This window comes from Canis aureus, chromosome 16 (assembly GCF_053574225.1).
Source record: "Canis aureus isolate CA01 chromosome 16, VMU_Caureus_v.1.0, whole genome shotgun sequence".
Taxonomy (NCBI): Eukaryota; Metazoa; Chordata; class Mammalia; order Carnivora; family Canidae; genus Canis; species Canis aureus.
In genome coordinates this window covers 37,176,870-37,199,745 of record NC_135626.1, presented here as the reverse complement: position 1 = coordinate 37,199,745, position 22,876 = coordinate 37,176,870, and the positions used below count along the sequence as shown (strand labels likewise).

The window sequence follows — 22,876 nt, the reverse complement described above, 5'->3', positions numbered from 1 at the left end:
ATATGCTGGGCCGCCTTCTTCAGTAATAGAATAGTCAAACCCCCCCCCTCTAAGTGGGAAGATGAAATAATCCATAAAACCCTGACTTCCTCAGGGAACTGATGGAAAGGTCAGAAGTTTATTTCGGTCGAAATTTCCAGCGTGGTGTTCATGAAGCCCAGGGATGAGCTCAGTTGTTTGGAGCAGGATCACACCATTTATGGCCATGTGTATTTCCCAACTCCATACCAACTCCCAACACCACTTCCAGAAAAGATCAGCATTCTGCTTCCTCAAACCCACCAGAGCAGAACCACTCAGACACCCTGGCCTCTTCTAATCAGAGCTTGGGTCCAGCATCTCGTAGGTCAGCTTCTGTAGGAACTGCTATCATTAAAACACATCATACTCCTCTGAGCATGGCAATAATCATCCCACTTAGCACCTGTGTTACATTTTAGGAAAATTTCAACACCTTTCCAAATCTGTGACATTTTATTCCTATGACACTTCTGCAAAGTAGGTACAGCAAAACCTCAGGACGGATGCAAAGCCTGGGGTCACTTCTCCAATGTGCCCAGCACTGATATACCACCACGGGGGACTTAATGGTTCATTTTGGGCCATTTCTTCCCTTCCTGAAACATAGTAACTATTACCCAGGTGCAGAAGGGCAGAGCTTCTACAGGCGCTGAGGCCCCATTACCACAAATCTCTTCCCAGCTCTGGCTGGACAAACCAGACACAACTCTTCCCTGGAGGTAACTGACTACCCTAAATGCTCCACAGCACAACACACCAAAGGTTGCAGACTTGTCTTTTCTCTTTGACCTACATAATGCTTTTTAAAATCTTTTTGAAAATTTAAATGCCAAGTTTTTAAATATATTTCATTTGTTTATTCATGAGAGACATAGAGAGAGGGAGAGGCAGGGCCCCTCCCCCCAAAAGGAGCCTGATGCAGGACTCGATCCTGGACCCTAGGATCACGCCCTGAGCCAAAGGTAGACACTCAACCACTGAGCCACCCAGGCGTCTCTTAAATGCCAGTTTTTAAAAACTCACACTTGGGGGACACCTGGGTGGCTCGGCAGTTGAGTGTCTGCCTTCAGTTCAGGTCGTGATCCCAGGGTCCTGGGATCAAGTCCTGCATCGGGCTCCTCATGGGGAGCCTGCTTCTCCCTCTGCCTATGTCTCTGCCTCTCTCTATGTGTCTCTCATGAATAAATAAATAAAATCTTTTTAAAAAGTCACATTTGAGGGTTGCCTGGGTGGCTCAGCAGTTGGGTGTCTGCCTTTGGCTCGCGGCGTGATCTTAGGGTCCAGGATCGAGTCCCACAAGGTTCCTGAGTGGTGCTTGGGTGACTGGCATCCTCCAACCCCACCCCCCACCCTCACCCCCAGAAGGTGAGGTATCTTGGCTACTTTGCTGAGAGAGCGGTGGAAGAAGGTGCAGGAGAGCTGGGAGCCAGAGGTGACGTGCCTGCAGGAGGAAATCCCACCTGGTGGTCCCAACACTGCAGCTGTGCCCCCACCGGGAAGGAAGGTGACTTGCCCCACCTATGGTGGCAACACTGTGACCAGGCCCCCAGGAGCAGCCCATGTAGACGGAGAGAAGACACTGCACCAGGCAGTCAAGCTTGCAAGGGAAATAAGTTACATATACACACTTGCCCTAATAAAAATAACTCAACATGGGATGGATAGATTAATTAATTAATTAGCTAATTAATTGCATTACTGGAATCACAATTTTGGTTGTACACCCAAAAGAATGGAAATAGATATGTACACACCCGTGCTCATTCATGGCAGCATTATTCACAATAGCCAAAAGGTGAAGCAACCCCAGAGTCTTTTTTTTTTTTTCTTTACATACTGGAGTTTTATTTTGAAGTAAAATAATGAATTTGGATAATATTGGCATTATAATTTTGTTGTTTTTTAACAATTAACATTATATCTATTTGCATATGTTCTGTAATACCTTTCAGTAAAATTTTAAAGGATTTAGGATGGTTTGAGTTTTTTTTTTTTTTTTTTAAGATTTTTTTTTTTTATTGGGATGCCTGGGTAGCTCAGTGGTTGAGCGACTGTCTGGCTCAGGGCATGATCCTGAGTCCAGGGATTGAGTCCCACGTAACGGCTCCCTGTGAGGAGCCTGCTTCTCCCTCTGCCTATGTCTCTACTTCTCTCTGTGTGTCTCTCATGAATAAATAAATACAATCTTTTTAAAATTTTTTATTTATTTATTTGAGCGAGCCGGAGAGTGCACAAGTTGGCAAAAAGGATGGAAAGTGATGGAGAAGCAGACTCCTTACTGAGCAGGGGGCCACCAGCAGGGCTTGATCCCCATCTGTTGAGGGATGAAAGGATAAACAAAATGTGGTATATACATTAACAGTGGAATATTATTTAGCTTTAAAAATGAAGGAAATCCTGACACAGGCTACAACATAGATGAACCTTGAGGACATTATACTAAGTGAAATAAGCCGATCACAAAAAAGCATACACTGTATGATTTCATTTACATCAGGTATCTAAAGTCAGAAAGTGGGAATGGTGGTGGTTGCCAATGGCTGGGGCGAAGGCAATATGGGGAGTTGTTGTTTAGCAGATACAGTTTCAGTTTTGCAAGATTAAAAGGTCCTGAAGAAAAAAAGAGAAAAAAAGTTCCAAAGATCTGTTGTACAACAGTATGAATATATTTAACACTACTGAGCTATATTCTTAAAAATGGCTAAGATGATAATTATTTTAACCATGATTAATTTTTTAAAATGCATCACTGGAAGGCACCCCGCCTGGGTGGCTCAGTCAAATAAGCCTCTGACTCTTGATTTCAGTTCAGGTTGTGATCTCAGGGTGTGAGGTCAAGCCCCACATGGGACTCCATGCTGGGGGTGGATCCTGCTTGGGATTCTCTTGAGATTCTCTCTCTCTGCTCCTCCCCCAGCCCTCTCTCCCAAATAAATAAGTAAATAAATGCTGGGGGCGGGGGGGGGGGTAGTATCAGTAGGGGATGGGCAAAATGGGTGAAGGAGAGTGGGAGATACAGGTTTCCAACTATGGAATAAATCCCCGAGGGGACTGAAGTTCCAGTGTGGGGAGCATAGTCAGTGTAGTATTGCAGTAGCGCTGTGTGGTGACAGGTGGTAGCTGTCTTCCACTTGTGGTGAGCACAGATTAGCGAATCTCTATACTTATACTTTACACCTGCAACCAATGCAACATTGTGTCAATTACACGTTTAAAAAAATTTACATGAAATAATAAATCAATTAATAATTAATTGATTAATTAATATTGGAAGTGCATCACTGGGTGTCAGGAGACCTTGGTTCCACTAGAGGCGTTAACACTGACTTCAATGGCCTTGAGCAAGGCACTCTCTGGAACTCAGATCCTTTTTGGCAAACTGGAAGGGTGGAAGAGATGATAATAAAAACACCAACCTCGGGCACCTAGGTAGCTCAATGGTTGAGTCTGCCTTTGGCTCGGGTTGTAATCCCAGGGTCCTGCTTCTCCCTCTCCCTCTGCCTATGTCTCTGCCTCTTTCTCTGTGTCTCTCATGAATAAATAAATAAAATCTTTTTTAAAAACCCACACAACTTCAGTGCTGGGCAGACCGATGTGGACAGGGTTGTGTGAATAATCAAACATTCTGGACAGAAATGGTCACCATCTCAAGCTGTGTTTTCTGTGGCGACTCAATAAATCTTAGGTTTAAAAAAGGAAGAAAACAAGCAAGCCAGCCAGCCAGCCAGCCAAGATCTGTGTTAGGCGCCAGAACCTTACACAGAAAGAACAAGAGGCTGCCCTCAAATCACTCATAGTCTAGTAGAAAAATAAAAACAGAACTAGAAAAAAAAATTGCAATGTAACGTGTTAAGGGTCAGTCTAACATGCTGAATGCAAATATATATGACTTATCTTCCCTATAATGGGACGAACACTGGGTATAAACAGTGATATGTTGTTTGGATAAATCAAAAGGTCCTAAATTAGAGGTGGCTGGCTGAGTTGGTAGAGCAGGAGATGCTCGATCTTGAGGTGATGAGTTCAAGCCCCACACTGGGCATGGAGCTTACTTTAAAAAAAAGTTCTAAAAAAAAAAAGTTCTCAAATGAGTTAGCAGAACATAAATTTAAAGCTTCAATCTTTTACAAGTGTTTAGTTTTTAAAAAGAAAAAAAAGGTATGTATGTATGTATACTTTTGTCCACAGCCTTTTGCTTAGACCCAATTTTCTGATGGCCATTTTGATTCAATGATTCAATTTGTGAATGTATTAATTCACTAATTGGAATTAACTAACTCAATTCCTGTTTAACCAAAAGAAGCCCAGGATACCTGGAACAGAGAGAGTTCCTGCCGGCTGGCATACAGTCTGCAAGGAGGAAAGCCCATGTGTGTTGGGGTTGGTGGAGATTAGTATAGTCAGTTTACACAATCATGCCTCTGTAAATATTATTCCCAGTCAAGCTGTTTAGTCTACTATGATTAAGTTTTGTTTCTTTTTCAGGCCTTTAAAAAAAAACTTTCCTTGAGTTAATTATTAATAAAAAAAAAAACAAATTCATTTATATTTGCTCAGTTTTCCATGTCCCTGTAATGAAATCATCCTCCACCATCACTAAAAGGGTATATTTTTCTTCTATTCATTTCATCTTATTCTTGGAGACATCCTTTCTGGGGCCTCCTGTCTTCCTGCCCCAATCTCAGCTGATTACTCTCTAGGCCTGCTGCCAAGCCATCTGTCACCCTGGGATGTCCCTTCATCATCATCTTGGGGATTCTCTTCCTTTCTCACCTATGTTGAATATTCTGTTTCCAGGATCACACATCTTCCTGTGTCTTGATTTTTTTTTCTCAGTTTGGTGTGCCATATCCTCCAAGAGGTTTCCTGAGAAAGCGTCCATGGGTAGGAAGTAAAGTTTTTAAGATTTCACGTGTCTGAAAATGTGCTTACTTTACTAATCCAGTCTTTGGCTCATTTGTAAAATTATGGGTTGTACATAATTTGAAAGTGTTCCTCCACTGTCTTCCAGCATGGCTGATGAGAAGCATGGCACCATTCTGATTATTTTTCCTTTGAATGTGACCTGGTTTCTTATCTCTGGGAGGTTTTGATAACCTTCCTCTATTTACTCACTGATCCAAAATGTCATGATTTCTTTTTCATCCATTATGTTGGGCACTCAGTGGGCCTCTCATTCTGGACATCTAGACCATTCAGTTCCGAGATGGTTTCTTGAATTATGCCTTCAACGCTTTCTCTCCATTGTTCTCTGTAACTCTTCTGAGTTGCATATGAGTCCTCCTGGAATACCTTTAGCTTTTAAAAATCCTTTCATGACTATTTTCTTTTTTCTTTTAAGTAGCCTCTGCACCCAGCATGGGGCTTGAACTCTGAGATCCTGACCCTGAGATCAAAACCTAAGCTGAGATCGAGAGTGGGACACTTAATCAACTGAGCCACCAGGTGCCCCTTATGTTTATTTTCTGGCTTTTTTTTTTTTAAGGCTATTTCCTCAATTTTATCTTCCAACATTTTGATTGAAGTTATTGGTTTTCGTATTTTTAGATCTGTTTTATTCCCTAATGTTCTTTAATTTATTCGTTTGTTTTTTAAGATTTTATTTATTTATTCATGAGAGACACACAGAGAGAGGTAGAGACATAGGCAGAGGGAGAAGCAGCCTCCCCATGGGGGAGCCCATGTGGGACTTGATCCCAGGAACCCGGGATCATGCCCTGAGTCAAAGGCAGATGCTCAACTGCTGACCCACCCAGGCATCCCCCTAATGTTCTTTTTAAATAACCTTCTGTTCTTGTTTCATGGATGCAACATCTCCTTCTCTCTTTGAGAATATTTATCTTTCTTTAGAGAGATTTTATTTATTTATTTGAAAGAGAGAGAGCATAAGCCAGGGGAGGGGTAGAGGGAGAGAAAGAGGGAGAAGGAGAAGCATACTCCCTGCTGAGCAAGGAGCCCGATGCAAGGTTCAATCCCAGGACTCAAAGATCGTGACCTGAGCTGAAGTCAGATGCTTAACCTACTGAGCCACCCACATGCCACTATCTATTTTTTTTAAGTTTAGATTTTGTGGGATTCCTGGGTGGCTCAGCGGTTGAGCGCCTGCCTTCGGCCCAAGGCATGATCCTGGAGACCTGGGATCAAGTCCCACATCGGGCTCCCTGCATGGAGCCTGCTTCTCCCTCAGCCTGTGTCTCTGCCTCTCTCTCTCTCTCTCTGTCTCTCATGAATGAATAAATAAATAAAATCTTTAAAAAAAGTTTAGATTTTGTTTTGTTCTGTTCTCCGTGCCATTACCATGTTCCCCAATTTCCCTTTAATCTTGTTTCTTTGTTTGGTTTTTGTCTTTTATGTTAGTTTTTCTAACTAGTTTTGTCTTTTATGTTAGAGTTTCTTCAATTACCAAGTTATCCTTGACAGTCTATTCATGATTAAGACTGAGGCACTAAAATTGTCTGAAAGTTCTGTGTTCATGAAACAGGGCTTCTCAGTTGGTGAGCCTGACCATACTGAGCTGATTTTCACAGGGGACTCTAAGCTCCTAATATCTGTAGTGGGTTGAATGGTGGCCCCCCAAAAGATATGTCTACATCCTAATCCCCATAACCTATCAATATGACCTTATTTGGAAAAACAATTTTTGCAAATATAAGTTAAGGATTTTGAGATAAGACCATCATGGATTATTTGGGTAGGCCCTAACTCCAATAACAAGAGTCTATAAGAGACCCAGAGAGGAGAAGAGAAAGTTATGTGAAGATGGATGCATCTACAAGCCAAAGAGTACCTGGAGCCACCAGAAACTCAAAAAGGCAAGGAAAGGAATATTCCCTCAAGCCTCCAGAGGAAGCCTGGCTCTGCTGCTACCTTGCTTTCAAACTTCTGGCCTCCAGTGCTGTTAAAGAATAAATTTCTTTTGTTTTAAGCCACCAATTCTTGGTAATTTGCTATAGCATCCCTAGGCAACAAATGCAGTACCCATGGGTATTTTCTCCTGGGCTTGTCAGTTTTCCCAAAGAAAAATCCTCCAATCTAATGATTGTGGGGCATTAGCTTGGCTGGGAGAATCTCAGGGCCAAGGTTACAAGGGGGCCAGGAGGTCCCACCATTTGGTATGTTGTCCTTACCTAGTTCCTTGCTTTTCAGTACAATGCTTTATCTAAGTTATGCTTACCATCAGGAGTTCAGAGTTTTTCTAGATTAGCCTTTCAAGAAGGTGTATTAGGGATGCCTGGGTGGCTCAGTGGTTAAGCGTCTGCCTTTGGCTCAGGGCGTGATCCTGCGGTCCTGGGATCGAGTCCTACATCGGGCTCCCTGCAGGGAGCCTGCTTCTCCCTCTGCCTGTGTCTCTGCCTCTCTTTCTCTGTGTCTCTCATGAATAAATAAATAAAATCTTAAAAAAAAAAGTGAGGCGTATTAATCATGGTTTTTGGTTTTTGGGGTTTTTAATGTATTTCCTGAAGCTTCGACATCTTGAGACCTTGCTAAATCTGGAGAGACTGCCCCTCCCAGGCTAGCCAATTCTTAAAGGTAGTAAACTATTCGTCCAGTGTACCTTTTATCCACAAACCCACCAATCCAAAGTCTTTTTACCTCAACTACTTACTTCACCTTGCTTCTACAAGGGTCACTGTTCCTCTGCCCTAATCATTCCAAGGCCAGGTAGACAATTAGAGAAAGTCCCTAGAACCCAGGGTCCCCTGAAATTGTTAAACTAGCCAGTCCTAAACCTGTTTACCCTACCGCATCCGTTCCTTCCTGTGTTAACCAAAATAAAGGCTCTGGCTCTGCTGTATGTCTGTACGGACGGAATACAGTAAGAAGGGATGAACTACTGATAAGCACAACATTGATCAATCTCAAAAATATGCTAAACATAAGAAGCTAGCCACAAAAGTATGTGCTGCTGGCACATTGTGGTACTCGTTGTGGTACTGGCTGGCAAACTGGTTCTCAAAAAAGAAAGGAAGCAAGAGACGCCTGAGTGGCTCAGTGGTTGAGCATCTGCCTTTGGCTCAGGTCAGATGATCCCAGGGTCCTGGGGTCGAGTCCTGTGTGGGGCTCCCCATAGGGAGCCTGCTTCTCCCTCTGCCTATGTCTCTGCCTCTCTCTGTGTATCTTTCATGAATAAATAAATAAGATCTTAAAAGAAAAAAAAAAAAAGGAAACCCTGATTTGTGGCACTTTGCTGATTTCTTTGGTGGGAATACTTCCACCATCGCTAATTCTGAGCTACTTATGTTATGTCATTAAACGTAGTTTTTGAGAAGAGATGTACATAATTTGGCTCTCCCAAGCTGATACTATGGTATTTATTAGCTAGTTTTGACACACCACACAGAAAGGAACAAAGGTGATGAAAATGTTATCTTGAGGTGCCTGACTGGCTCAGTCAGTGCGGCATGTGACTCTTGATCTCACAGTGGTGAGTTCAAGCCCCACGTTGGGTGTAGAGATGACTTAAAATTAAACCTTTAAAAAAAAGGTTCTGTATCGTGATTGTGTGGGTGGGAGCAGAGGTTTATACACTTGTCAAAACATATACCCTTAGAATGGGTGCACTGTACTGCATGTAAATTATACTTCAAAAAATTGATAACAATGTCTCAAATAAAATATTAACAACAACCAAAAGGCCAGTAAGAAGAGACTGGTTATGATGCAACCATTCAAACAACTTAGAAGATTTTAGCGACATGGCAAAATGCTTTGCTGTATCGTGTTTTGTGAAAAAGAACAGAAAACGTTATTTTTATCATGTGTTTGCCTATGCAAATTCTGTAGGCAGATGGATAATGTCCAGCTTTCTTTCTTTTCTTTTCTTTTTTTTTTTTTTTTTTTTTGAGTTGATTTTCTGTATTTAAAAGCAGTAGATAGAAAAATGGTTGAGAGGGACGCCTGAGTGGCTCATTGGTTAAGCGTTTGTCTTTGGCTCAGGGCGTGACCCCGGAGTCCTGGGATGGAGTTCCACGTAGGGCTCCCTGCAGGGAGCCTGCTCCTCCCTCTGCCTGTGTCTCTGCCTCTCTCTGTGTGTATCTCTTGTGAATAAATAAATAAAATCTTAAAAAAAAAAGAAAAAGAAAAATGGTTGAAAACCTCCATGAGACTGCCTAGGTTAGTGTTCAAATCCAGATGTCCCTTCTCCAAGTGGCCCTGAGCACTAATCTCTTGGAACCTTCTTTTTTTGTTGTTGTTGTTTTGGTTTTTTAAGATTTTGCTTATTTGAGAGAGAGAGTGAGCATGAGGGGGGAGGGAATGGGGGAGGGGCAGAGGCAGAGGAAGAGAGAGAGTCCTAAGCAGGCTCCACACTCAGCGCAGAGCCTGATGCAGGGCTCCATCTCAAAACCCAGAGATCATGATCTGAGCTGATATCAAGAGTCCAACACTGAACTGACTGAGCCCCCCAGACACCCCTTAGAGCCTTAGTTTCTTGACTGTAGAAAGGGTATAATAGCCATGCTTCTCTCATAGCGTTGTCATGAGGATTAAATGAGTTAATATAGGTGAAGAGCTTAGAACAATAAAAATAGTAAGGGCTTTATAAATAATAGCTCTTATTTTCATGAGGCAATGATACTGGCTGGACAATAAAAACGCTATGTGCTGTGCATTTTAGGGAATAAAGGGATTTGTAAGACGTGAACTCTGACCTCAGGGAGCTAGAGCAGTATTTCCGAACTGCAGGGGGTGGGGCGGGGCGGTTTTTCCATCAGGGGACATCAGGCAAGGTCTGGAGATATTTTTGATTGTCATGATTCAAGAAGGGTGTGCTACTGGCATCTAGTGGGTAGATGCCAGGGATGCTACTAAAAAATCCTGCAACTCACAGGACAGCTCCCCCCTACCCAACAAAGAAGCACTTCACTCAAAATATTAATAGTGCCAAGTGTGAGGAAACCCTGGGTTATGGTCTCACAGGGAAAAAAGATAGATGTGTGCATAGAGAATGTACAAATGTGGGAGAATAGAAAAAAATATGTATATTGGGCTCTGCCCTGGTTCTTGGCATAAGGCTCCTAAAACCCTTGTAAATTCCTAAGTGATAAATTAGTAAATTTACTTAGTAAATTCCTAAGTGATAGGAACACTAGAAGCATCTTTTGTTCTAATGAGGTACCTCTGGATGGGCTTAGGGATGGAGGCTGGTCATCAGAAAAACCAAGCCATTATAAGGTTAGAGCTTTCAGACTCACCCTCCTTTCCCTTCTCTAGAGGGGAGAGGGGCTGGAAATGGAGCTGATAACTGATCATGCCCATATGAGGCAAACTCTATAGAAATCCCAATAGTAGCAAGTTTGGGGGCTTCCAGGTGGGTGAACACATCCACGAACCACAGGGACAGAAACTCCTGCACTTGTGACCCTCCCTGACCTCGTCCTGTGTACTTCTTCATCTGGCCGTTCATCTGTATCCTTTGTCATATATTTTGATAAACTGGTTAATGTATGCATTTCCCTGAGTTCTGTGACCTGAAGAAGGGGTCATGGGGACCTCTGATTCGTAGCCAAGTAGAACAGAAGTAGTGGATAACCTGGGGACCTACCACTTGCAATTGGCATCTGATGTGGGGTGGGGGTAGTCTTATGGGACTGAGCCCTTAGCCTGTGGGATCTGACGCTGTCTCCAGGTAGACAGTGTCAGAACTGAGATTGTAGGACCGCCAGATGGTGTCAGAGAATTGCTGCGGGGGAAGGGGGGTGCACATCTGGAGTTAGAAGTTCGTGAGTGTGGCAGTCGTTTGAGAATAAAAGAGACATACAGGAAGAAAAGAGCTGGGTTTTCCCCCAAACAACAAAGCAGATCATCAAAACTGAGTATGTACCCAAATAAAGAAAAGAAGAACAGAAAGATTAGAAGAGTCTGGGCCCAGAATACAGGATTCCCTACAACACCTGGCCAGGAAGAGAAGCCTCAGTGAGCTTCGGGGTTAGTGGGCATACTTCAATGATCTTCAATTTTTAGGTTGTTCTAGTGGTATATTAAAAGCTTAAGTCAGAGTTAAAAGGGCTTATTTACTTCTGCATTACACTACTAGTGTCAAAACTCATTCAGAACCAGCTCAAATACATTTAGTTCATACTATTTTTTTTGAAGATTTTATTTATTTGAGAGAAAGAGAGAGCATAAGCCAGGGGGAGTGGCAGAGGGAGAGGGAGAAGCAGACTCTCCACTGAGCAGAGAGCCCGATGCGGGGCTCGATCCCAGGACCCCGGGATCATGACCTGAGCTGAATTGAAGGCAGATGCTTAACCAACTGAGCCACCCAGACGCCCCCAATTAATACTATTTTTATTTTATTTTATTTTTTAAAAGATTTTATTTGTTTATTCATGAGTGACAGAGAGAGAAAGGAAGAGGCAGAGACAAAGGCAAAGGGAGAAGCAGGCCCCATGCAGGGAACCTGATGTGGGACTCAATCCCGGAACTCCGGGATCACACCCTGGGCCAAAGGCAGGCGCTAAACCACTGAGCCACCCAGGGATCCCTAATACTACTTTTAAATGCAACCTGATAAAAAGTTGAACAAATTTAAAAATTTTTAAAGTACATTTTTAGGTGGTGACAACAAATGTTACATAGTAATATTTTGGCTCTCAATTGAAATTGAACTGTGTTGGGAAAAATATGCCAGTATTTTCATGGTGGATATAATTTGGGATTATAGGTGATTTATGCTTCTTATCTCTAGATGCATTTCAAAATTTCCCTAGTGAGGACCACGTATTACTTTGGTAATCAAAAAAAAGAACAGGGGATCCCTGGGTGGCGCAGCGGTTTGGCGCCTGCCTTTGGCCCAGGGCGTGATCCTGGAGACCCGGGATCGAGTCCCACGTCGGGCTCCCGGTGCATGGAGCCTGCTTCTCCCTCTGCCTATGTCTCTGCCTCTCTCTCTCTCTCTCTGTGACTATCATAAATAAATAAAAATTAAAAAAAAACTGCTATCGAACAATAAAAAGACAAACAACTTAAAAAAAAAAGAACAAAGGAAGGGAACACAGGAGGACTGAATAAATGAAAGGAGAAAGTGGCTGAGGGTGTCTGGTGTGCCTACAAACACAGGAGGGGTAGGGGGAAGGCTGATTAAATCATTTGCTCCACTTTCCACGCTTCTCTCAGAGGCTCCTGACTTGGGGTTCATGAAGCTTTTAGCTCTACATTTATGCCTTTCTCCTTCCTTCCATGTCCCTGGTACTGAGTCCCTTTCTGCTTTGGGGATGGGGGAGCATAGAATACAAAAGAAGTCATCACCTAGGGCCGTCTGGGTGGCTCAGTTGATTAAGCGACTGACTCTTGATTTCAGCTCAGGTCATGATCTCAGGGTCCTGGGATGGAGCCCCACATCAGGCTCCAGGCAGAGTCTGCTTGAGATAGTCTCTCTCCTTTTGCCCCTCCTCTAACTGGTGCTCACGCTCTCTCTGTTCCTATCTAAAAATAAATAAATAAATCTTAAAAAAAATTCATCATCTATTTTCAGAAACTGTTTATAGAAGCTTAGTTGCGCCAGGTGGCACAGGGGCCTTGCCCGTAAGCTTACACATAACCTCTTCAAACTTTTTCCTTACCATTGGAGCACCTAGGTGGCTCAGTTAAACACCTCCAACTCTTGATTTCAGCTCAGGCCATGATCTCAGGGTGTTGAGATCGAGCCCCAAATCAGGTTCTATGCTGGGCTCTGCGCTGGGCACAGAGCCTGCTTAGGAATCTGTCTCTCCCTCTGCCCAACCCCCACCCTGGCTCATGCTCTCTCAAAAAAAAAAAAAAAAAAAACTAAACTAAAAGACTCTCCCTACTCCTTTTCCTTGAGTTTTAAAAACTAATTTTAGGGGTGCCTGGGTGGCTCAGTTGGTTAAGCATCTGTCTTCAGCTCAGGTCATGATCTCAGGGTCCTGGGATCAAGCCTGCATCTGGCTCCCCACTCAGCAGAAAATCTGCTTCTCCCTCCCCCTGCTCTTGTGCTCTCCCTCTCTCTCAAATAAATAAATTAAATCTTTAAAAAAAGAAAACCAATTTTCAAGATTTTTTTCTGATCAAAGTAACATCTGTTCACTGAAGAAAAATTGGAATGCACAGAAAAGATTCTAAAAGGAATATAAAAATCATCTCTAGTACTACCATCCAGAGACATCCATTATTAACATTTGGTTTATACATTCCCAGTCTTTTTCCTATTCATGGATACACAGATATAATACATGCTTCTCTTCTTTGAACAAAACAGGACATATATATTCAATGTGTAAAACATTTTTATTGACATATATCTACAGTCAAGTACATAAAATGCATGAATCTTAAGTGTAGAGCTTGATGAATTTTTAATATAAATACAATATTGGGACGCCTGGGTGGCTCAGTGGTTGAGGGTCTGCCTTTGGCTCAGGGCGTGATCCTGGGGTCCTGGGATCGAGTCCCACATGGGGCTCCCTGCATGGAGCCTGCTTCCCCCTCTGCCTGTGTCTCTGCCTCTCTGTGTGTGTCTCTCATGAATAAATAAATAAAATATTTTTTTAAAGTTTAAAAATAAATACCTATAATATTATAACTTGCTGTCTGTACTTGGCAATCTATTGTGAACATTTTCTACATGATTAGACGATCTTCTAGCATAATTTATAATGGCTAACTACCATTGTAGCATTCATCATACCAATATAGCATGACTTATTTAACCCCTCTATTATTGTTAGAGATTTAGGTTGTTTCTATTTGTTATTCTTGCATTCATTTCCTATTGCTGCTATAACAAATTACTACAAGCAGTAGCTTAAAGCAACATAGATTATTTTCTTATGGTTCCAGAAGTGAGAGGTCTCATATGGGTCAACAGAACTGTGTTTCTTCTAGATGCCCCAGGAGAGAAGCTGCTCCTTGCCTCTTGCGGCTTCTAGAGGCTGCCCACATACTCTGGCTCCTGGCCCATCACTCTGGCCTCTACTGTCATCACTTCACCTTCCCTGACTCATTCTCCTACCTCCCTCTTATGAAAACCATTGTGATTATATTGGGTCCTACCCAGATAAGCCAGGAAAATCTCCCCATCTCAATATCTTTCATTTAGCCACATCTGCAAGGTCTCTTTTGTCACATAAAGTGACACATCTTCAGGTCCCAGGGATTAGCACATGGACATCCCAGGGTGGCAGAGTGGGCATTATTCAGACTCTTCAGCTATAGTCCACTCACCCATTTCTTTTCCTACTTCTGGTGTTCCTTCTCTTCCTTTATTGCCTATGAGTTTGGAACCCCATTTCCATTCCCCAAACCTTTTGTTTTTGTCTTTATACAACGTCCTTCAAGACATAATGTACTCTTAGGAACTCAATGATTGTTTCCCATCTGTTGACCTCTAACTTCTTTTTTGTTGTTGCTCTTCACTTCTAACTTCTTATTCCGAAATCATCAGCCTTGCCCCAAAGTCAATCAAAAGGGTCTAGTTTCCCTTGCATGCCTCTTTGTGACCTTAAAAACTAAAAGTTTTTAAAACTGGATTCAGGATCCCTCCCTCAGCCTCTACCCCACCTTGCTGTACCAAGTGAGCTTCCATACCTGACCTTGTTTTTTAAATGACCCACTCTTTTTTTTCTTTTAAGATTTTATTTATTTATTCATGAGAGACACACAGAGAGAGAGGCAAACATAGGCAGAGGGAGAAGCAGGCTCCATGAAAGGAGCCCAATGCAGGACTTGATCCCAGGACCCCGGGATCACACCCTGAGCCAAAGGCAGACGCTCAACCCTTGAGCCACCCAGGCATCCCAAAATGACCCACTCTCACTCAAGCTGGAGACCCAGGCCTCACCTTCCAGCTTTCCTTTCCTCTGTATCTATCAGTCACCAACTCCTCCCATCAATTACTTTGTGGTCTAACATTCTTCTAATAGGGCCACCTAATATCTTGACTGTTGCTAGACTGTGTGATCAGAAGCCTTTCTTCTAACCAAATATACTACTTGTAGGGGTAAATTATCTTCTCCAGGAAGCCCTCTGTGACTGCCCCTTCCTGGGATACCATCTTCCCTACCAGAGGAAATAACTCATAATTAGGTATCCACTATGTTCTCAGCTTTTTCAAGCATTGAAGAATTTAATCTTTTTAAGTTTTATTTTTTTAGAGAAAGAGAGAGCACATGCGCATGTGCACATGGGCAGTGGGAAGGAGGGAGGTGGCGCAGGCAGGGAGAGGCAGAGGGAGAGAAGGAGAGAGAGAATCCCAAGCAAGCTCCATGCCCAACACAGGGCAATCTCAAGACACTGAGATCATGACCTGAATCGAAATCAGGAGTCAGATGCTTAACACTGAGCCACCCAGGCAGCCCCAAAATTTAATCTTTAAAGTATGGTTTTAATGTTTACAAATGAGGTAACTGAGAGGCTAAAGAATTTAAACAGCATAACAGAGCTAGTAGATGGCACTTGAATCCCTGTCTGATCCACTCCAATGCCAACCTTTTCCCTTCTGTTCCACCTGGCCTCTTTAGAGCTCATGCCAGGGGTTACAAAGCTTGCCTGTTCACTGATATCACCTGGGGTACAGAATCTGGGATACCTCCCCCCACAAAACTACTAATACTATCTGAAGGAAGGGCCCCAAAACCAACTTTTAAAATCACTATAGTCTTCATTTGACATGTTATTACTAATTAGTATGTTTAAAACACATGCTTTGTTCTTTGAGCTAGGCTAGGAAGCACTGTGCTATTCATCTTTGTGACCCATCTGGTACCTTAATAGAGCAAGCACTCAAAAATATTTGTGGGTTGTTCAAATGCTAACTCGAGGTGCACTGTGAGCAGTACTGTTACAAGAGTTCTGAGAACACCAATGCCAATATCAAAAATGATAGCACTTACCAAACCCTCATTACAGGCCAGGCCCTCACTGTTCTAAAAAACGTTCATGTATTAACTTCCTAGGACTTTTCAATAACCCTTTGAAACACAATCAGAACACAACTTTCAGGGCCCCTTGTTCAAAAATTCTTAACTTCATATGGTGCCAACAGAACACTAAACCAAGTGAGGCGCCAGCTCTTCTAAGTGTCTAGGTGACTGTACAGGTCTCATCCCCATAAGCCAACCCTGGCTAAGACTCTTCTCCCCATTTTGCAGATGAGGAGACTGAGACACAGGCTTCAAATAAACCTTCCTAAGATAACATTATGAGTAAGCAGAGAGATTAACCTGGGTTGGAGAAGCCTTCCTGCAATCCTTAATCCTCTCCAATACTCCAGGGTTCAACTCAAATTCTGTCTACTAAGCTTTCTCTTAACTAAGCCAGGAATCACATGTCTCTTCCTCCTCTGAGATTTTTTTAAAGATTTTATTTATTTGAGAGAGAGAGCATACATGGACAAGGATGAACAGGGGTAGAGGCAGACAGAGAGGGAGCAGCAGATTCCCTGCTGAGCAGGGAGCCCAACGTGGGGCTTGATCCCAGGACTCTGGGATCACGACCTGAGCCCAAGGCAGGCGCTTAACCAACTGAGCCACCCAGGCGCCGTTCTTCTGAGATTTTAGTTCCAGGACTCTGAGATTTAGTTCCAGCATTTGGTCATACCTTTCTTTTTTTTTTTTAAGATTTATTTATTTATTCATTAATGAGAGAGAGAGAGAGAGAGAGAGAGAGAAGCAGAGACACAGGAGGAGGGAGAAGCAGGCTCCATGCCGGGAGCCCAACTCAGGACTCAATCCCGGGACTCCAGGATCGCACCCTGGGCCAAAGGCAGGCGCTAAACCGCTGAGCCACCCAGGGATCCCCAGGTTCATACCTTTCTTACAGCCATTATCATAGTCGCCTGGAATATCTGAAATGGCTGGGTGAGGGGAGACCCAAAATTAATATAGTCGAACAAACAAATTAATAAGAGTATCACCTTGAAGACAGGATTAAAGAGGGAATTCCAGGTGGGGGACAGGCCTAGGAGAGTGATGAACTACTTCTGCAGGATACTGTGACATAATTGGCTTGATTGGACCAATGGTACACAGGGAGGCCAGTATGGATAACACTGGAAAAGAGGGTGAGGTAAATTATAAAACACCTTTAACACAACTAGACAGTCACTTCTCATAGGCCATAGGGACATGTTGCATGCTTACTGTTTCATCCATTTTACACATATTTGAGCACCTACTATGGTGTGAAGCACAATTTTAAGCAACAAACAAGACAGACAAGATCTTGCTCTTGTGAAACGCGTTCTAGCCAGAGTGGGGACAGTCACCAGCAACAGATTATTTTGGAGATTGAGGAGTTCTAAAGATCATCGAATAGCAACCTGTCACACGGAGCACCTGGGGAAACCACCTCAGATGGGGTGCTCAGGGGACGCCTCTCTGAAGAAGCGACATCCGAACAAAGAGGAATGGGAAGGAACAACTGTGGGAAGAGTGATCGGCGTCAGGGACAGCAAACACCAACTTCCCAGAGACTCACGAATCGATGTGTGCTCAAGGAACAATAAGGCTAGAGCCTGGTGAGCAAAGGGAAGAGCTGTAGGGAAGCAAGAGGATTGCTTTATGAGGATGGTATTTCTGCCCTGGGGATTGAAGAGGAAAGAGCAGTAAATCTCAGCTGCTTTTCTGCAAATGATCATATCCTTTTTTTTTTTTAAGATTTTATTTTTATTTATTTACAGAGTGTGTGAGTGTGCGAATAAGGGGAGGGACAGAGGGGAGGAAGAGAATCTTCCAGGAGACTTTTCACTGATCACAGAGCCCAATATGCTGCTCTATCTCATGACCCCAAGATCAAGACCAGAACCAAAATCAAGAGTTGGATGCTTACCTGACTGAGCCACCCAGGCGCCCCTAAAATGATCTCTTTTCTAAATTACTTGAAAGGCGTGTGGTATGGAAAGTCAGGAAAATGGCAATGGAGTTTGCCCAATCACTGAGCAGGGGGGCCACTGTGTTCTCCAGGTGTCATATTCACCTCCATTCTTCCCCAGCACTGAGGAGGCCAGGGTTTGACCCCTCTTGGGTTCGTTTGCTTTGCTCTCCCCTTGCAGTGGGTCTTCTCACTCAAATGCCCGTGGGATGGGTAACTGGGTAGGGAGGTGCCAGCAGGTGTTGTCCCTTCACCAACACACTTGCTGCAAAGACATCAGTGAACATCTCCCAACTTGCGCTGAGCACTCCATGGAGAGGCTCTCATTTACGCTCAGATCACCCAATGGCGGGACACACATTCTCTCATTTCACAGACCCAAAAGGTTCCAAATCATACAGCAAGAAGCGGCAGAGTAAGACTGAAATCCAATTTTTCTCTTTAATTTCAGAATTTGTCCTCTATATGTGAATATTCTTGACATTCAAAAATACAGAGAATAACATATTGAAACCCATGGACACCATACACAGCTCAAGAGATATAACTGGAAGCCCCTGTGTACCTCTCCAAGCTACCAAACCACGTGGCCTCCTATTACTCCTACTTGGGAAACACTGCAAGGGTATCACTTTACCCTCCATTCCATAGTGCAAGCCAGGAATCCAGTAGGCATGAGTGCCACCTCCAATCACCAGGTTCAATTCATTTTGATATCTATTCCCATTTCCACTATTACTTCTACCTTTCTCCTTTCTACATGTGTCATCTCTTATTGCAATGGCCTCCTAAATGGTCTCCCTCATCTCCTCTTCCCTCCTTCCAGCCTAATCTCCACATTATAACACCAATCTTAAGACCTTTGAGTAGCTGCCTTTGCTCTTAGGATATAGACAGACAAAATCATACACGTGGCATGCAAAGTCTCATATGCTCTTTCATCTACTCAACATTCCAACTTTGTTCTCTGTGCTTTGGAGCTACTGATCCTCTTGCAGTTCCTTATAATCCTTGTACTCCCTCCCATCACAGGGCCTTTGCACATGCTCCCTTCTCCACCTGATTAACTCTTCCCCTTCTCAGGTAAACGTTCCCTGAGCCCTGATTGGGTCACTCTTTGGCACCTGTCAAACTTTACATTTGCTTGCGAGATTAATGAATTAAAATCTTTCTTTCCTAACAGGCCAAAGACCAAGAACCACTCACTTAGTACAAAATACATGGTTAAGACATAATAGCCAATGTATATATGACATATATAGCATGCCAGGCAGTGTTCCTAGAACTTCACATGTATTGACTTTAAGATCTCTCAAAAGCCCTAGATAAAATATGTACAATTCCTAGCCCCATTTTTACGTGTAAGCAAAGTAAATTACGCAAGCTAAGACGTGGCACTGCTGGATTGTGAACCATAGGCAGGCAGTTTCTGGAATCTGTGTGCTGGACGCTCATGTTATGGTGCCTCACTAGCCTTTGCTGAACGCAGGACAGCACTGAGTGCTTTGGCTAGAGACTAGACAGCACCATCAGTAACCTTAGTTCAACTAAAAAAAAAAAAAATTCCTTTCACTTGGGTTCTGGCAAGGATCTTTATATTTTTTTGACTTTCTGAACTTTGCTGCAAAACATACTATCTTTCCAGCATTTTATTCCAGCCAAATGGCCTTCACTAATATTCTCATGTGGAGCAAACTGCTGGGGGGCAGGAGGAAGTTGGATTGGAGTGACATGGAAATATGGATTATTTATTGGGAGCATGGGTAGGCCACACGAGGAAACTCAAAAGATTTTCTTGGATGTTGTCTTATTTAACCTTCACTGATTCCTGATAACGTTACACCCACAGGACAGTTCTCTCTTAGATAACAGGTGAGGCGAAAGGCTGGGGTGAGTAGGGCTGCTAAGCCATAGGTGGGGTGAGAATGGTCCCCACACTTCTCTAGCAGAGAAAACTCTTCCTCTTTTAAGGATTGAAGGTAGCTAGCCAACCTTTCCCAATTCTTGGTGGAACCTCTCAGCAAGGACAGAGTCCCTCTGGGATGCCTGGGTAGCTCAGTGGTTGACCAACGGCCTTGGGTTAAGGGCATGATCCTGGAGTCCCAGTATTGAGTCCCACGTCGGGCTCCCTGCATGGAGCCTGTCTCTCTGTCTCTCTCATGAATAAGTAAGTAAAATCTTTAAAAAAAAAAAAAAAAAAAAAAAAAAGGACAGGGCAGCCCAGGTGGCTCAGTGCAGCCTTCAGCCCAGGGTGTGATCCTGGAGACCCTGAGTCGAGTCCCGCGTCAGGCTCCCTGCATGGAGCCTGCTTCTCCCTCTGCCTGTGTCTCTGCCTCTCTGTGTGTGTGTCGCTCATGAATAAATTTTAAAAAAAGAAAAGAAAAGAAAAGAAAAAAAGGATAGAGTCCCTCCTAGGTTCTCCCAGTATGGTTAGAGTAGGGTAGTTATCCTGCAAGTTCAAGCTATACGGTAAAGAGCTCTATAAACCAGCTACATACGATTAACTCTTAACATGTGAAAATGTAGTAAATCAGGAAATTCTTCGCGAGGAGCCCATGTACCAATCTCAGAGAAAGTCAATGTATGCACATCTTCTTTATGTGCATTTTACTGCAGAAAGACTTTCCTTAATTTCTTGCAGGACATGAAATAAAAAGGCAAGCCTTTACGCCTGCAGACACATTCTTTCTGGTTCACATGTGCCTTTTACAGAGGTTCTTTCGCCGGCTGAAACATTTCTGTTCCTCTGAATACCTTCTAGCTATGGATGGGGGCGTCCAAATGCCCACCCCACCTCAGCTAGGCCTCACAACTGCAGGAGCATTCATCTCCTTGAAGCCGAAGCTGCGTAGAAGGCCAAGGGCAGTCAGGAGCCTTAAGGCCAGTCCCGAGCAGGCCATTAACCGGCTCCACGTAATCTCGGACAAGTTGCATACCCTCTCTGGGCTGGTTTCCACACCTGCAAAGTGGAAGTTGAGCCGCATGGTCTTCAAGGTCCTTCCCAGCTGAAAGCCTGGTACCAAGCAGGCCTGGCCACGAAATCGGCTTCCTGTGGGCGCGGCGCAAGGCTTTAACGGTCCCCCCTCCCCCGCTAGCGCCCGCGAAACGCTCCTCAACACGCCCCTCCGAGTGACGGCGCTTTCCCCAACCGCAGCCCGAGCACCGCTCCGCCCCTTTCCCGGGGGCGTCCCATCGTGCCCCGCGCCGGGCTCCAGAAGCGGCGGGGCGCCTCCCGCCTTTCCGCGGCGCCGACCCCGAACTCCTCTACCCAGTTCTCCCGGGCGCCCTATCCTATCAACGTCTAGCGTCCCAGCCAATCACGCGGGCCCGGAGTCTCGCCTTTGGCCCACCCTCCCCCCGGAGCTCAGCCTGTCTGCGCTCAAGGCCTTTACCAGGCCAGCCCAATCAGCAGCCGGCTCTCGCCTGCCCCACCCCAATCTCCCTCCCTCCGACCAATCAGCGCACCTCACTCCGCTGCCCGCCCAGCCAACCCGGGCCTTGAAACCAGCGGGCGAATGGGCGCAGGGCGGCCCTTCAACGCTGACCGCCTGGCCAATTGGGGATTCCGCGTGGCCACGGCGTCAGCCAATCGGCAGGGAGCGCGGTGCCGCCGCGGAGAGGTCCGGCCCGAATATCCCTCCGCCTTCCTCCCTCCCTCTCTCTCCCTCCCTGCGAGCCGCCGTTCACTTACCGCCTCCCTTCCTTCTTTCTCCCTCCGCCACCCGAGCACCAGCCGCGCTCTGAGCTACCCCCGGGGTCCCTCCCCCGCCGCCAGTGGAGCAGCTGCTGCCGCCGCCGCCAGCAACAAATTAGGAGGGGGGAAGGAAGGAAAAGAGGAAGGAAAGGGAGCCGGGGCGACTACCAAGAGGGAGCCGGTGAATGGGCTTGTGGTGACCCCCGCCCCCCACCCCACCCTCCCTTCCCACCCGACCCCCAACCCCCATCCCCAGTTAGAGCCGCCGCCCGAGAGGCCGGACCGTCGTCTTAGGAGGAGTCCCCGCCACCCCCTCCGCCATGGAGCTGATCACCATCCTCGAGAAGACCGTGTCTCCCGGTAGGACGCGGGGGCCGGGGGTCGGGCTGAGGTGACCGGGTGGGGGGAGGGGAAGTCCTGGCCCCTCTGACCCTGTCCCCTTCCCACTTTCCTCCCCCCCCAGATCGGCTGGAACTGGAAGCGGCGCAGAAGTTCTTGGAGCGTGCGGCCGTGGAAAACCTGGTGCGTGCCACCCCGCCGTCCACCATCCCGCCCGCCGGCCACCCATCCCCTGCGTGCGGGCCTTCCCGCCCTCCCGGAGGCCCAGGCCTCGGGAACCCACCCCGCCCCATCCCGTCCCCCTCCCCCCCACCCCGGTCCAACCTAACCCCGCCATCGGGAAGCCGGTGGGTGTGTCCCGCCCCGGGCCCCGGCAGCTGGCCAATGGCGCGGCGCGCCGGGGTGACTGCCGCCCAATCGCCGCGCGGCTTGAGGGCGGCGGTGCAGCGGGAGGGAGAAAGAGGGAGGGAAGGGAAGTTAGGTTGCGCGGCGCTGCGTGTTCAGCAAGGGTGGGGGTGGGGGAGCCGGGCCTAGGGGCCATGTGGAAGCTCGGCGCCCGGCTACCCGCCCTGTGCTGACCCGGGCCGGCTTCTCCTTCCTGTCCCGTGGCCCTTGTGGTTCTCCCCCCTTACTTCCCAGAGTCTACCCTTTCCTATGCCCCTTGGTACTGTGCTCATGGCCAGGCCTGGCACCCGAGTACCTCCTAACACACTCCGGCAATATTTCTCCCTTTGCTTCCTGGGTATTCGTTTAAAGGATTATTCAGTTTTTGGTTTTTGGTTTTTACTTCGATGGGTAGAGACTGAATCTATACCCATACAGCAGGCTGAGACTCCTCCTTGATCGGGCCTGTTTCCAGATGAAATCACAGAGGAAAGTTCCTCATTATCGTATTTTCAAATTTAAGGGGTACGGAAAAAAACGAAGAGAAATCCGCTAGACTGGGCCTCTGTTTAAAAATGTGGGATGGATTGGTTGAAACAGCCTGTGTAC

At 45.4% G+C, this 22,876-nt stretch overlaps 1 protein-coding gene and 1 long non-coding RNA gene across 2 annotated transcripts in view; one reads left to right on the top strand and one right to left on the bottom strand.

Annotated features, from left to right (window-relative positions):
- Positions 1-22,109, bottom strand: part of LOC144286482 (uncharacterized) — a 29,333-nt gene extending 7,224 nt beyond the window's left edge. Inside the window, exon 1 of the long non-coding RNA XR_013354530.1 lies at positions 20,349-22,109. This is a non-coding gene — a long non-coding RNA (uncharacterized LOC144286482). The remainder of the gene's footprint in view (positions 1-20,348) is intronic.
- KPNB1 (karyopherin subunit beta 1) overlaps positions 21,500-22,876 on the top strand; it is a 27,423-nt gene continuing 26,046 nt past the window's right edge. Inside the window, exons 1-2 of the mRNA XM_077852978.1 lie at positions 21,500-21,904; positions 22,008-22,066. Of these exons, the coding sequence (XP_077709104.1) occupies positions 21,865-21,904; positions 22,008-22,066 (99 nt within the window). The 5' untranslated portion in view covers positions 21,500-21,864. The remainder of the gene's footprint in view (positions 21,905-22,007; positions 22,067-22,876) is intronic.